Source organism: Orbicella faveolata, unplaced genomic scaffold (assembly GCF_042242905.1).
Source record: "Orbicella faveolata isolate gen_17 unplaced genomic scaffold, um_ofav_v1 contig_2, whole genome shotgun sequence".
NCBI classification, from domain to species: Eukaryota; Metazoa; Cnidaria; class Anthozoa; order Scleractinia; family Merulinidae; genus Orbicella; species Orbicella faveolata.
Window position 1 is genome coordinate 10,078,522 of NW_028301547.1, and position 14,196 is coordinate 10,092,717.

Sequence of the window (14,196 nt, forward strand, 5' to 3'; positions counted from 1 at the left end):
TTTTCACGGTGGAATAAGGCCTCTCGTGCTTGCTCTTATGTTACGCTAATGCTTGTTTCTCGAATGGAAACTTGGCTTAATAGTTCGAGGAAAATCTGCCCCTAAATACTCCAGAAAGTATCGCGGTAACTGGAAATGTGTACTGATTAATACGCCAAGTGGAATAACCTATTACATGTAAACAAACCTTTTAGACTTTTAATAAAGATAAGATGACCTAGCCTTGATGGAATGAATCCCTGTCAGTAACATTGGCTGGAAGTCGCTATCCTGAAAATCTCGGGAAAACCGCTCAGTGAACCTTTTGTTCCTTATTTTCTCGCGTTCTCAGTAACATCCTGTTAAAAGGCCCTGGGAACGAGCGCGTCGGTTTCCGACAAAGCACAATGTTTTACTACAAAGAACAGTATTCAGGACGTTTTATCTGTGTCAGGAGTTAGTGGAGAAGCGGTGGTCTAATGCTTAGTGCGCTTAAAATAATAATTATAATAATAATAATAATAATAATAATAATAATAATAATAATAATAGTTCGTATAGTGTGATCGTCCGAGTGAGTGTAGTTCTGAAACGAACTGTTGTTGGTGTCTAATAATAATAATAATAATAATATAACAATAATAACGGTAATAATAAATTAATATTTTAAGAGGAGGCCTCCAGTCACCGAGAGGTGGTTTTCAGGAGCGTCCTCTAAAAATAAAAGTCTAAAATGTACATTAAATGTCTAAAATACAGAAGTAATAAAAAGTTAAAACGTGAGACTAAAACTAACGTTTAAAACTAGAACTAGGATTTAAAATAATACAACCAACTAAGGTTAAAAATGGTTAAGTAAAACTGTTTTCTTGTGTATGAAGAAATGATTGATCATCGTAGTTATACACACAACTAACATGTAAGCAGTTGCAAAATTGAAGTCTTAAAAAATTCAGGCTTGAATGGGATTCGATCGAACCCATGACCTCTGCGATACCGGTTCAGTACTCTACCAACGGAGCTATCAAGCCAACTGGGAGCTGGTCACTCTGTGAGTTCGCAATATACCCGTAGATGGTGAAGAATGCAAGTAAATATATGAAAGATCATATACTTGAACTGCGGAGAAAGATATATCTTTCCGTCCGCAGTTCAAATATATGATCTTTCATATACTTCACTTGCATGTTTTAGTTTGTGTTTAAAATCCTTTTTGGCAGAAGTTTCTTAAGCTCACTCAGCAGTGAGGCCCAATCGGTTATTGCTTGTCTTTGGATTGAGTGGTCCGTGCTCACCAAGCCCAGGCCGGGGTCATTGCCTTGTGCTCTTTGACTTTCCTTCTCCACCCCTGGTTTTACTGAAATGGGTACCGGTGATTGCTGAAGGATGGAGGAGGGTAGAAAGGGAGGTTATCCCGGGCGGACTATAGCATCCCATCCAGGGGAGAGTAAGTGGTTATCCCAGTATTGGGGCGCATATTTCTCACACATGGTCTACCCGAAAACGTCACTTCGGACATTAGACTACCATTTCAAAGCCATGAATTTGCAGAATACATGAAGGTCAAAGGTATCATTTATCTTAGTGTCGCTTTATGCTTCAGAAACCGGGATATGCTCCGGGTGTCTGAGCCGTTTGGTCTGAGGCAGACTATACTTTTTACGGCTTCTGCTTCAGTTGCACGGATAAGAGTCACGAGAACATTATCATAAAAAACCTCTGTTTTCAAGTTCCTCCGGCAGAGAGTGGGCGTGGCCTTCCTGATCGCCGTAGGATTTGACCACGGTGACATATATTTTACTTGGTTCTCAAGAAAGATGTTTATGTGAAATACAATTATTTACGAATTTTAGGCCAACTGACATTCAGTGCGAGTCTAAGACAAAGTCATATCCTTAACATCGTTTATAAAACTAGCTAACTGTCGCCTTCGTGTCACGTAGGGCCGCGTTTATAAAACAGTAGTTTATTATTTAATGTTGACCTTGTAAGTAAGCAGTGAGAAGATTATTTAATAAATCAATTGTCAGTAAAATAAGTATATTTGTGTCATATGCTATATGACGATGAATTCATGATGAATAAGAATTAGTTCGGCTTAGTTTCTTACTTTGACTGACCTTAACTGAATGTCACTTCTTCAAGTCGGCGCAAAAATATATGTAAAATGAAAATAGGACAATTACCTTCAAGTTATCGATCCTACTGTTTCATTGTAAGTGCACGATCCTCGTCCTTTAAAACGACCGAGGCCTTCGGCTGGCATCGGCTACGATCCGACCACGGACTAACAACCGAGGCGGTGGCCCCTTCCATTCGGAATAATATACTTTGGAATTTTGTCGACAATCTTCGCGAGAACAATCGGTAGTCGGGCATTTCCGGAATGTCCTCGGGAGGAAATTTTAATGTCACTAAAGGGACACTCTAGCCAGTTTTAATATATTCAGCGCTCGCCAGTCAACACTCACAGTCACCTGTCATAACGTTAAGAACTGTACCCTTCCATATGATGTCGACAAACGCTTCGAGACATTATGGCGAATGGGCTCTTTCAAGCTGGTATGACATTTTACCGGGACCTGATCGTCTACTCGAGGTCTCCACTTCATTAAACGAAGACGACGCTTGGCGCACGGTTCACAGTTGGTCGGCCAAACTGCTCACGGCGGCAGTCGGCTCAGACAAGCTTCAAGGAATAGCTGACTCGCTTGTACAGCAGCACTGGAATCAAGCTAAGAGAATGGGCTGTTTAGGAATCCAGTTCACTTACATAAATGGATTTTATCACAGATTTATTTGGAGGAGTTCGTGACCGCTTTAATCTGCTAACCTTCAGGACCACTCAAGCGAAATATTGCTGTTTCAATGTAAAATTCTCCGGGTTCGCGATTTTTCCGCCTTGGCCTGGATCTGTTTCTACACTGATAAACTTGTTATATTCCGAATGCCTTACATTTATTGTAAATCAGGCATCTTCCAGTCACAGTTACTTGAAAAATAGAAACGAAGTATAAACGATTTTTCTTCCAATTTATGTACTGAACACTGTTTAAAATGACCGGCAAAATATAAAGGATCATTTTCATTGATGCGGTTTTATGACCTCTCTAGGACTTCGACGGCAATTGATTAATTAAACCAAGACTTGAATTTGCATCGATGGAGTTCAAGAATAATTTAATTTAGAGCTGTGTAGCATGAAGATAATGTACAGGTGTATTATCTTAAATGTTTCGTGTAGCCTCGGGCAACAGTGTCAGTAAGTTTTATTTATCACAATGCAATAAAAACGCCCACACACGGTATGAGTGCGAAAACCAGAAAAACAATCACCGTTTATATAAGCTGAAAAAAAACGATGAATATTACTGGACGCATGGGTGATAAACATTAACTATAAATATACGAACTGTAGATTATTAGTAAAATTAAAATTTCGATATTGATTTGGATATTGTCATTTTGATATTATCATAAGGCAGGATTCTGTTCTAATGAAAATAACTACGACTTTTGCAAACAGTTGCGAAAGCTGCTGGATTTTTCTTCTGTTGTTGTTTTTTTTTGAAAGCCCCATCACGAAGGGTCATTCATACGAAGCTGAGAAAGGAAAATATTTATTTTTTCAGCGACAACCTATTGTTGAAAGTCCAATAATCTGACAGGATAAGAAACTTTCATTCGATATGAGTACTATGCAAATATAATTATAGTGTATGACATTTTTGTTTTCGAATGCATTTGGTGTCTGGATGGTGTTCAATTCCTTTTAGAGCCCGCTTGCAGGCATCAAAACCTGATATGATGCACATGACCTCTTGCAGAAATGTTATTGGCATCCAACATACGGCTAGTGCTGTTTTTGTCGCTTTTTGGCTAGTTTTGCCATTTAGAGAAAGGAAGAATTTGATTCGGTTAAGTTAAAAACATATAATTGTATTACATTTACAAATTTTCAACACACAAAGTTATATTCTTTTCAAAATCTCAGCCTCGGGCTTATTCTTAAAATATCATGAAAATTTCGCAAATTTCAGCCTCGCTATTCTTATAAAATATATTCTTCTATAAAAAAAAGTGTAGTTAACAAGAAAAACAACGTTCATTGATGTAGGCTGTGACAACCCTAATATAAACACAGTTGTGAGGGAGCAGCAAATGTTTGCGGGAATCGGGAGACTCCGAAAATATCAGAACATTGCACAAGAAATAATAATAATACTAATATCTTTATTTTCTCACGATACAAATATCAAATACAATAGAGGCATAATGAGGTGAAGAAGGTATATTTTTAGAAAATCGCGAACATCGTATACTTTGTTTAAAAGATCGTGTGACTACTGCTCAGATAGAATTTATTAGGGTTGTAGTTTTAGTAAAATATAAAATGTATGTACCGTAATGATTCGATTTAGCACCCTCCTTCCAACAAGCGTCCCTTTCTAATAAGCCGGGGTTTTTTAATAAGCGCTCCTACTACAACCAGCGAAATTAAAGACTTAACCACAGAGCAGACAGATTAGACGAATCTATTATTAAGTCTGCTTTTTATTTTTATCTTTATTACTTCATGGCGTACCTGGAAACTAGCTTGCAGCTGAGCGTACTGACCGCGTTAATAAAGCGATTGATTGATTGATCGATCGATCGATCGATCGATCGATCGATTGATTGATTGATTGATTGATTGATATCTGAACGTAATAATGAACATCAACATACCCCCCCCCCCCCCCCAAACACACACACACACATTTTTTTTTTTTGGGAGGGGGGGGGTTATATTCTACTCTTGCAATCTTAATCTTGACAATCTGAGAGAGGGTTTTTATGCACGGATGTTTGACTGCCAGTGTGAAAAATGTCCGTTTTCATAATTGTAGAGAAACCAGGTGAATGGGGATTCCACCAGGACAGGGATATTAAAACTGCAGTATAAAGTGGCTGCCAAGGTGCTCTTCAGGCGAGTACAGTTTGTAAGCCAGACAGTGCAATTCACTCTGCAGAAAATTTTTTCCTTCTTCTTTGCACCAATTTTTTTTTCAGTCACTCTCCCTTGCATGATTTTTTTTTGTTTCTTTCCCAGCCCCCCCCCCCCCCCCATCACTTTTCTAATCGTCCGTCCGTAATGAGCTACAATAAACAAATTAGCCCCGCGGGCGCTATATCGAATCTTTACGGAAGTAGCAAGTTTAACAAACATGCATGGTAATAACCACAAAAAACAGTTTTTTTTCATTGCCCTTTGTGGCATAACTATGGATGAATTGTAATAATTACGCCAGCAACAATGTTTTCAATCAAATTTTCGCCAGTAACCGAAACCTAAAAGATCCTAAAACACATAGGTTATAGATACATAATGAAACAACATTAGGCTAAGTTAACATTCATTCGTGATTTGTCATCACCTAGTTTATGCAAATAATATATTACGTAATTTTTTCTGTCAAAATTGATAATTTTTTATATATAAGTTAAAAATCTTGAAGGGCTAAATTGTCAAAAATGCAATTTTTGTGTGATCTATATAGCATATCTACAAATTTACACGAATAAACAATATTTTTGCTAAGTGTACAAATGACTATATTTGTTAATTTTGTATTCAAACAAGACAACTGTCTGTCTGTAAATTTCTGTAGATAAAATACAAAGTTTCATGTTCATAGTCAATTTTTTTAGAATTAAATGAGACCTAGCTCTTTCTTGCGATGATTATAAGCTTCAAACCGTGCCAAACCATAATCCTGAAAAGAAAATACGAAACAATGAGGTTGTGAGGAAAAAACTTATCAACAAAAGAAAAAAGGCCATTTTCGAGGTATTAAAATTCTAAATTGGCTCCCAGGCTTGGGGGAATAAAACAAAATAAATCCATTAAACATCCACAAACCTCAGTGGGATTTCTTTTGTTTTATTCCCCTTAGCCTCAGAGCCAAGATCGAAATTGACACAAAGCAACTGAAGGAAGGCCTAATTTCTGTAATTTACACTTGAGAAATTCAATCAACCAAGTATTGTCCCTCTGTTTCAGTACCTTTGATCACGTCTTAGGAAATGACTTTTTTGCTTTTTTGATTAACAAATTGTACTTAGTGTTGGTATGCTTGTGAAAACAAGACTACATTTGCCTGAAATAAAGCAATTCTGAGTGAAAAAAAAATTATCAATGGAAATGTCATGTACACCCAATGTCTCATGCCCAAACACCACCGTAAACTTTCCAAAACAGCTGGAACTCGTGGCAAAAAAGATAGAAATCCTTATGCACTCTGAATTAAGCGAGTTGAACTTCATCATGTTATTTAAAGCCCGTTTTCATTTGTAAATAATGTGGAGTTAGTCAATGTATGGAGTATTACTTGCATTTCTTTGCAAATGTTGTCACTATCTATTCTGTTGTAGATAGTGAGTGGCCGAGCAGTGTGCGCTTGTTAACAAAATGGTGGCCACTTTTTTGCAGTCCTCCTGTGAGGAGGATTTAGATAGAGACATAAGTTTTGAACAACTAGAAGATTTAAGCTAAAACAATTAAGTTTTTCACTCTCAATTTCTATGCATGATATATTTGACTCGGGTTCGCCCTCATCAACTATCAGGAGATAGAAATCTCAAGCTCATAATCTATCATTTTTAATGATGTCCACAAGCTAAACTTACCAGGTAGTTAAATTGGATGTTATGACTACCATTGTTTAATCGTTCCTGTACAACACCCCATAACCCCCACATAAAGTGTGAAGCAAGAGCAAACCTACAGCGCAAAGAAGAAAAAAGACTTCAATGGTGAGCCAAACATAGACTCTTTGATTGGTTCTAACTTATGATCAAATGGAGAACGGACAAGGAGATGTCATTAACATATTTTTGTTTCGTAATGATATAAAACAAATATATTCCATGTTGCCATGTGTCTATTAAGTAAGTGATCACAGAAGACATCAAAATATGGTAAGAACATCAGTGACACACTCGACTATCGCCTTGTGTGCTCCACAGTGTTTTTACCGCATTTTGATGTCATCTGTGAACAGACACACAGCAAAATGGACTCCATTTGTTAAATAGATGCAAGGCTGGAAAATGTAGAGCATGTATGTCCCAGGTGCTGTGTTGCCAGTACAATCACCACCTTTTTTTCCCATGTAATTGTTTTTTGTTTTTCCCTACTCTATTCTACCAACTAGGACAACGAGTTCCTATGTTTTGTAAAAAAATAATGCACTATTACTCACTCACCACACTCCTTCATTCATAAAATATTATTTCTGCCACTCAAAAATAAAATTCCTATCTATTCATGCTGCTGTGTAAACTCCTCTATTTACAGCTCTGTGTGAACAACTCAAACATGTAGAAGTAAGGTAAAGGTAAAGTCTGGATACAAGCAAAGTAACAGGCACAAAATGCAAGAAAATAATGTTCACATTTTACCTATTGACTTGATCTAACAATTCTGATTCCTCTATGGTTGGTTCAGCACAGGGATGGTTGTTCTGTGGATCCTTGTCCAAGTAAGCTCTGATGAAGAGTAGCTGTCAATAATAAAAAGTACAGTGGTACTGTAAGAGTTCATTTCCCTTGAAAAAGATTTAAGGAGAATATTTACTCAAATTGCACACAATAAAGGGTCGGATAAAAAAATGTTGAATATTCTAGAAATATCCATACCCTCTCCCACAGAAGGTTGTTGTAGTTTGAACTCTCCCCTCCCTCCCGAAATTTCAGCTTGGGTCCATACTTTCCATTTAAAAGTTTGGCTTGGAAGCTCAATTTTAGCCATTGCATACATGCAATGGCTGAAATCAGCATGAGTTATCAGGTTGGCTGTTCTCATAGAAAAATTTGATAAATTTCAAATGTTTCTTATACTTCTTATGTTTCTCATTGTATTCATGGCAATCTTGCTTGACACTTACGACATGTACAGAGAACAAAATTCCAACAATTAGACTAAAACAGGAAATCTCTGACTGATGTGTGTACACATCAACCAATTAACCAATGACTTACCAATCAGACTACTCACCCAATCTAAAATTGTTACAGTAGCAAAGCCAAAACCAGAACCAAAGTAATTGTCTGATTGCTTTCCACACTCAGTTAAAACCAGTTAATGTAACTGTTCCTTTCAAAATAATCTAATCGTGACTTGTTGTTTGGTTATCACGCAAATTACTAATTAAAACACACAATGCCCCAAGTTGGCGTTAATGGGGGAGCACTGCCTTGCGTTAGGTAAGCCTGTGCGACTTCCGGAGATTGCGTGAAACAAGAACCTCACTTATCTCCCCAGCACTACGAGCTGACTGCAAGACAGCCCGTGCTGGATCGGACAAGAGTATTGGTAGCGGGCGATATTCATAGGCGACGTAGCCAAGACGCTTGGGGGAAGTCGCTGCGCAGACTTAACCGCACCACACAGGAGTGACCCAAGTTTATTAGAATAAGAAATAGCAAACCAGCCTCTTCTCCAAAGGGAGGGAGGGAGGGAACATTTTTAACAATAGTATAGCAAGTGCTAACTGCGCTGTACAACGGAACACCAAAGTGAACTCTGAACAGTTTGTTTGAGCTTTTATAGCTAGACGCTTGTCTGCTGGGAAGGCCAGTAGAAAGAGCTGTACTACCGGACAGCTTAGCATTACACATGTATACTCTTAGCCATGAATAGTGCTTTAATATTTTTGGCCAATGCTATCGATCATTATAATATGCTAGAGGTAACAAAGCCATAATGTTTGAGCTAGAATACAATGTATCTCAGAGTCTGCTTGGCCTTGGGAGCTTGCCTACACAATAGCTTAATTGAAAACAACGCCGCCATGAAAGGCTTACTGATTACGAGCGTCACGTTCCATTAACTATATTTTACTGACGTGACAGTAAAATTGCATTAACACAATGTAAACTTACTTGCTGTTCTTTGCTGGGCCAGTTATTGAGCGACAAAGAAAAATATTGTGGAGGAGGAACTGCATAGTCAAACATCCACTCACAGAAGTGATTTGCTAAGTCAAAAGCTCTGAAACAAAGAAGACCATGGCATGGCGACTCGTTAATCAACAAATTCACAAAAGAGCTGTGATATATGTACATATAAATACTTTAATGAACTAGCTTGTTCAGTCTGGGAAGTATGAGTTTCGTTATTTTTTCAAAAAATCCCCCAAACAAATGCCAGGCTAGTTCAAGAGCACAAAATTTGCATGTATGTATGTACAATATTACCTACCTGTAATTGTAGGCACTAAATTCAAAGTCTATTAGCTTTAAGTCAAATTCTTCCTCATTGCTTTCTTGCACTTCTTTTGAGACTTTCAAAATGTTGCCTGAAAATAAGAGGTGAACCACGATTACTACCAGCTCAAACTGTTCACATTCTATTTTATTATAAAATGTAAACAAATTGTCCCATATTTAGAGAGAAAAGAGTATAAAGCAGGTCTCCTTCTAGGCCTGAATCTCAGCCACTGCTCAAGAAATTAAAGGAGCACAAGCTCTCAGCGACCAGAAGCACAGCATGAACTTAATTATGAATTTAAGCCACAGGCATACTTTGTCCCTCATGTGTCCAGCCGTCTCTTCTCATGCAGGAACATAGACCAGACTTGACAGAGTGGTGGAAATTTCAAGAGCCTTAAGTCTCTTGTACTCTACAAATCCCTGCCCTGACCAGTCTCAAGTGCTTATTTAATGTTTGTCATCATACCTTGTTGAAGATCATTATGGCAAAAGGTAACTGGCCCTGGTGAAGTGGCAGTTTCTAAATAGTTTCTGGGATAAATGAAATTAAAAAAAATCAAGAATCAAACACACCCTCAAAAACTTTCATTAACTTACATTAAGAGTTTCAAGTCCCATTTAAGTAGTTCCTCAATATATGTTTTATTCAGCAATGGAGAATATTATTGTTTCTTTTTTATTAAAATGTTGATCACTTCAATGCAGCAATAATTTCCATACATGTAGACTTAACATAATTGATGATGAAGCTAAACCATGAACTGGTTGTTAATAAGTTAAAGAATGTTAAGTTCTATGTTGCAATAAATTAAGTCTGCATTCAAATCACATTAATTCATAAAGTGACTGTTACCTTAAAAATTGATATTCTTTTCTTAAATCCATACTTTTGAGTTTGGCCAATTTAACAGCTTTATCCTGTTCATTGAATTGTGTTTGTAAAGCATCCTCGCACCATCTGTCATTTGAAACAAATTCATCATAAAACAGCTATCTAATATCATGTACAAGACAAACAATTAATTGAAATTAAATAAAAATCTTGTGACAATTTAAATAATAATTAATTCAAGTTATATCAGATGATATCCTTTGTTAATTCTAATATAGAGGAAGAACAATATCGTAGCAACCTACAGTCCCTACCCAGATATAGTATTCCACATAAAATCAGGCTCCTTGGAAAGAGGAAGCTTCAGCCCATGATACACTGCCATTTTTTTAGCAATCCTAACTGAGATCTCAGGGTATGCTAGCTCCTTTCTAGTCAGACTCCGTGCCTACAAAAAAAGTCAGAATTTCTCCTCTTAGAAAAAACAAATTTGCAACAAGCTACAATTGCAATAAATAATTTAAAGGTTTCAGAGATCATCAAAATTATGTAAGTTACTTGGGCAGTTGCAAAAATAAAGCCTGCAAAAATTTAGGCTGGGACATGAACCCACGACCTCTACGATACCAGTGCTCTGGTTATGGGTTCAAATCCCATTCAACTTTGAAGTCTGATTTTTTTTCCAGTTTTTAGTGTAGAGTGCACTATTGGGATGGTTTGGGGATTGACGTCCTCTAAAGAGCTATGGCAATAAGGCACTATGGCACTATGGCACCATGGCACCATGGCACCATGGCACCATGGCACCATGGCACCATGGCACCATGGCACTATGGCAATAAGGTGTAAACTTCAATGATTGTATGATTAATTTATTTCAATTAATTAATTAGCCTTGCAGGAAAGGTGGTGGGGTGGGATGGGGTAGGTACTTGTGAGCACTAGGTAAAAGGTGTTGTACCTATGTTACTTCTTTGATAACCTCACAAAGCTAATATATATATTTGTTTCAGAAAACCCCTTGCTCTCCTTGTTAACTTTGCAACTTCCTATAAAGTTTGTACATATTACTGCAATGATCTCTCATGTCTTGAAATCTTTCTCCCGCAGTTGAAATACATGTTTCGTATAATATTCTTTCAAGCTAAGTAATCTGACCACATGCTCTCTAACCCTAACCCTAAGTGACTGTAAACTTACTGGAAGCAGTTCCTCCAATCGCCCCTCAGGAAATATTGCGAAAAGCTTTGGGCCAACATTCCACTCAGAAAGCAGAGCAAAGACAACAGAATCTGAAATCAAAGCTCCCACACTAGTGACAAGTTCATCATAGAGTGGTCCATAAATGCGTAGGACAACTTTCCTCTTCTCTGCATTTCCTATTTGATAATTATCTGGCAGACGGCAAATAAACAACTCATTGCTGAGACCACCACTAAAAGAAAATAAAACTGAAATTTAATAAAATGAAGTTTAGCCATAGAGAATAAATCCATATCACCATAAAAGACCGAATAACAATCTTTTCCATCTCACTTTTTAGCTTGGTCGAGACAGACTTGTACCCCATATATAGGCCCAGCTCGTTCTGAATTTATTAATATATGACATATTGTTTTAAAAGTCAGTGGAAGATATATAATGGATCCAATAGACCTTTCCCGTATTCCACTTCCATCCGTACAAAATATAGCACCAGAGCGAGATTGGGGCTGACATTTTCTTACATTTACTGTATTTTTGTCCACCCTGACCACGACTTGGAGCTATTGTTTGTTAAAACGCGGGAAAGGTCTATCTGCGTTATTGTGAGAGGCGTCGTTATTAACCAGCATGTTAGGAGAACAATCCAAAATCAGTTTATGGGCTGCTGTGTGACAGAACTTGAACTACAGTTTACACTTGAGAGAAGTGCAAAGAGAAGCACGTGTGAGATGCAGCTAAGTGTCTCTTTAAACTTTTTGAGTGTTCTTACATGTAGAAATTCTCAAGTCTTTCAATAACTCAACAATGCAAAAGGAGCAAGTTAACTATTTTCTTCCCAAAAGGTTCAGGATGTACATTATAAAGTTGATAAAGGGCATGTCTGAAGCAGCAGGTGTGCCTTACGGGGTTCTGCAGTTGTATCACATGCAGGTTTAACTCAAGATTTCACAGTTTTTGACAATAGTAAACTTTCAATTCTATTCACACACGAGTTATATCAAAATACTTGTGCACACCATCCTCTTTTTCATGCAAGTACAGGTTAGCTATTTTCATTTATAATTGTTCCCCAAGTAACATGTGCTATGATTGGTCAGTTCAAGCTTATCATAGTACCACAAAGCACATAAATGCATGTGTTCCAACTAGATTCATGCACATGGCCTGACATGGCTGGGTGGAAGAGCTTGAATACAGCCAAGGCAGCAGCACAAAACAGGTACTGTTGGATTAAGAGCCTTATGCACACATTGGCTTCACGAGAAAAGACGTGATGTTGAATGCATATGGCCTCCATGATAAGTTTCAGCATGGTTACTTTTTTGTACATTTAAAATGGAGATAGTGAACTTACTCCTCATGTAGAGGGTGCGCTGTAACAAAGGGGGAGTTGTGTTCCATGAGGCTTGACTGTGCCTCTGTATTTTCTATGCATTTCTGTAATGTTCTTACAAAGTCCCGCATTGCTTTTATAACTCAACAATGTGTGGTTCCAGAAAATATCCCTACCCACCCCAAGGAGGGTGTTTAGAAATTCCAAGGGGAGGGGGGCATCTCAAAAGCTAATTTTCTAAAGGAAAGTACATGTATCAACCAAAAGTGAATGATATACAGTATTTATTCACTTTTCCTATACCCAGGCTCCCATACTGAGAAACCTAATTACTAAAACAAAGAATGACCTAAAATGAGCTTGTTTTAGTCACTATGTCATGAGAAATCAATAACCCGAAACTGAATTAGAGCAATTTATTCGAGAGGCTTAATAAATTATTCATGTGCCTGTCTGCATCTCTAAACCATAGAACTTCATTATTTCTTCAACATCAAGCACAGGCAGCCCAAGCTCTCTCTATGTGTGTTGTTTGCTCCTGGTATGGTTATTTTACCGATTTAACTTGATTTAAGCAACTTTTTTTAATTCCGGTTTTCCCTTCGAAATTGTTGGCTAGCAATTGTGTGGCTAGAGGATTGAAATGAAAGATCAACCTTTGCCCTTGAATTCTGCAGTGGATTTGTGGCTCTGGGTACATTTTAGCCTGGGATTTTTGACTTTGTTCGGCAGGCTGTCCCAACTGAGGTGTTTCGCCTTGTCCTCTCTTTACGAAAGGAATAGCAGAATTCAAAAAAGTCACTTAAATCAAGTTAAATAGGTAAAATAATGACCCCAGGACCAAACAACATATGTACGGAATAAGGTAAGCCATTTTTATTTAGAATTTTCACTTTTAACTACCTCCATGGATATCTTGTAGAAAATCCCATATAAACCCTTATAATTCGATGCCATATTGTGTTGCTTGTGAGGTTCAAAGAGGGAGCTTGGACTGCCTGTGCATTAAGGATTAAAAGTTCACCGATCTGAACGTAGAGCATACAGTTCTATTCTGAAGATTTCATACAATACTGCTGTTGGAAAACACATAAAAAGTCACCACACGCATCTACGACCAAAATAAGACAGTGTTGACTACGTGTACGTAAAGGTCATCAAGGCCAACAAGTTTGGCGAAATTACAAGACAATGCCTCGTTTTACGCCGACTTAAGGTAGAATTTTTGTTGGCAAACAGACGTAGAATCGCTTATATAGAACTAAAAATCCGAAAAACACTCAAAATATTTGCATATCTTACGGCATTTCAGCAAGTCTCAGCTGATAAGCTTGCATTGTTGTAAAAAATAGTAAGCTTACCTACCCTAAAACGTCAATGGAAAACTCCTCCAAAGAAACATTCCTCCAACTTCCTCCAAGGTACTGCTTGCACCACGTATGTGCCTTCTTTTTGAAATCGAAAGAAATTTCATTCGAAATGCTTGCCATGCGAAAAACTAAACGAAGGGTCTCTCGTGCCAAGAATACGGCTGACTGACTAAGCACGCAACGACTTTGCCCTGAGCATGTCACGTTACATTACCGTCCCC

The 14,196-nt window shown here is 37.7% G+C and overlaps 1 protein-coding gene across 1 annotated transcript; it reads right to left on the reverse strand.

Moving 5' to 3' along the window:
* Window positions 1-4,755: 4,755 nt before the first annotated feature.
* LOC110051632 (choline kinase alpha-like) lies at window positions 4,756-14,196 on the reverse strand. Its single transcript, XM_020757686.2, has 10 exons — window positions 13,971-14,196; window positions 11,267-11,501; window positions 10,381-10,514; window positions 10,088-10,192; window positions 9,701-9,765; window positions 9,224-9,320; window positions 8,905-9,013; window positions 7,423-7,523; window positions 6,649-6,742; window positions 4,756-5,735 (listed from the first exon to the last, which is right to left on the reverse strand). Exons 1-10 carry the CDS (start codon window positions 14,093-14,095, stop codon window positions 5,673-5,675), a joined length of 1,128 nt encoding a protein of 375 aa, XP_020613345.1. The 5' UTR covers window positions 14,096-14,196; the 3' UTR covers window positions 4,756-5,672.

Coding starts and splice junctions, on each gene's coding strand:
- LOC110051632 (XM_020757686.2), bottom strand. CDS start 14,095: ATGGCAAGCATTTCGAATGAAATTTCTTTCGATTTCAAAAAGAAGGCA. Junction 10,193..10,380: donor ATGTGGAATACTATATCTGG/GTAGGGACTGTA, acceptor TTCAAATGACAG/ATGGTGCGAGGATGCTTTAC. Junction 6,743..7,422: donor TTGTTAGATCAAGTCAATAG/GTAAAATGTGAA, acceptor TTTGCGCTGTAG/GTTTGCTCTTGCTTCACACT.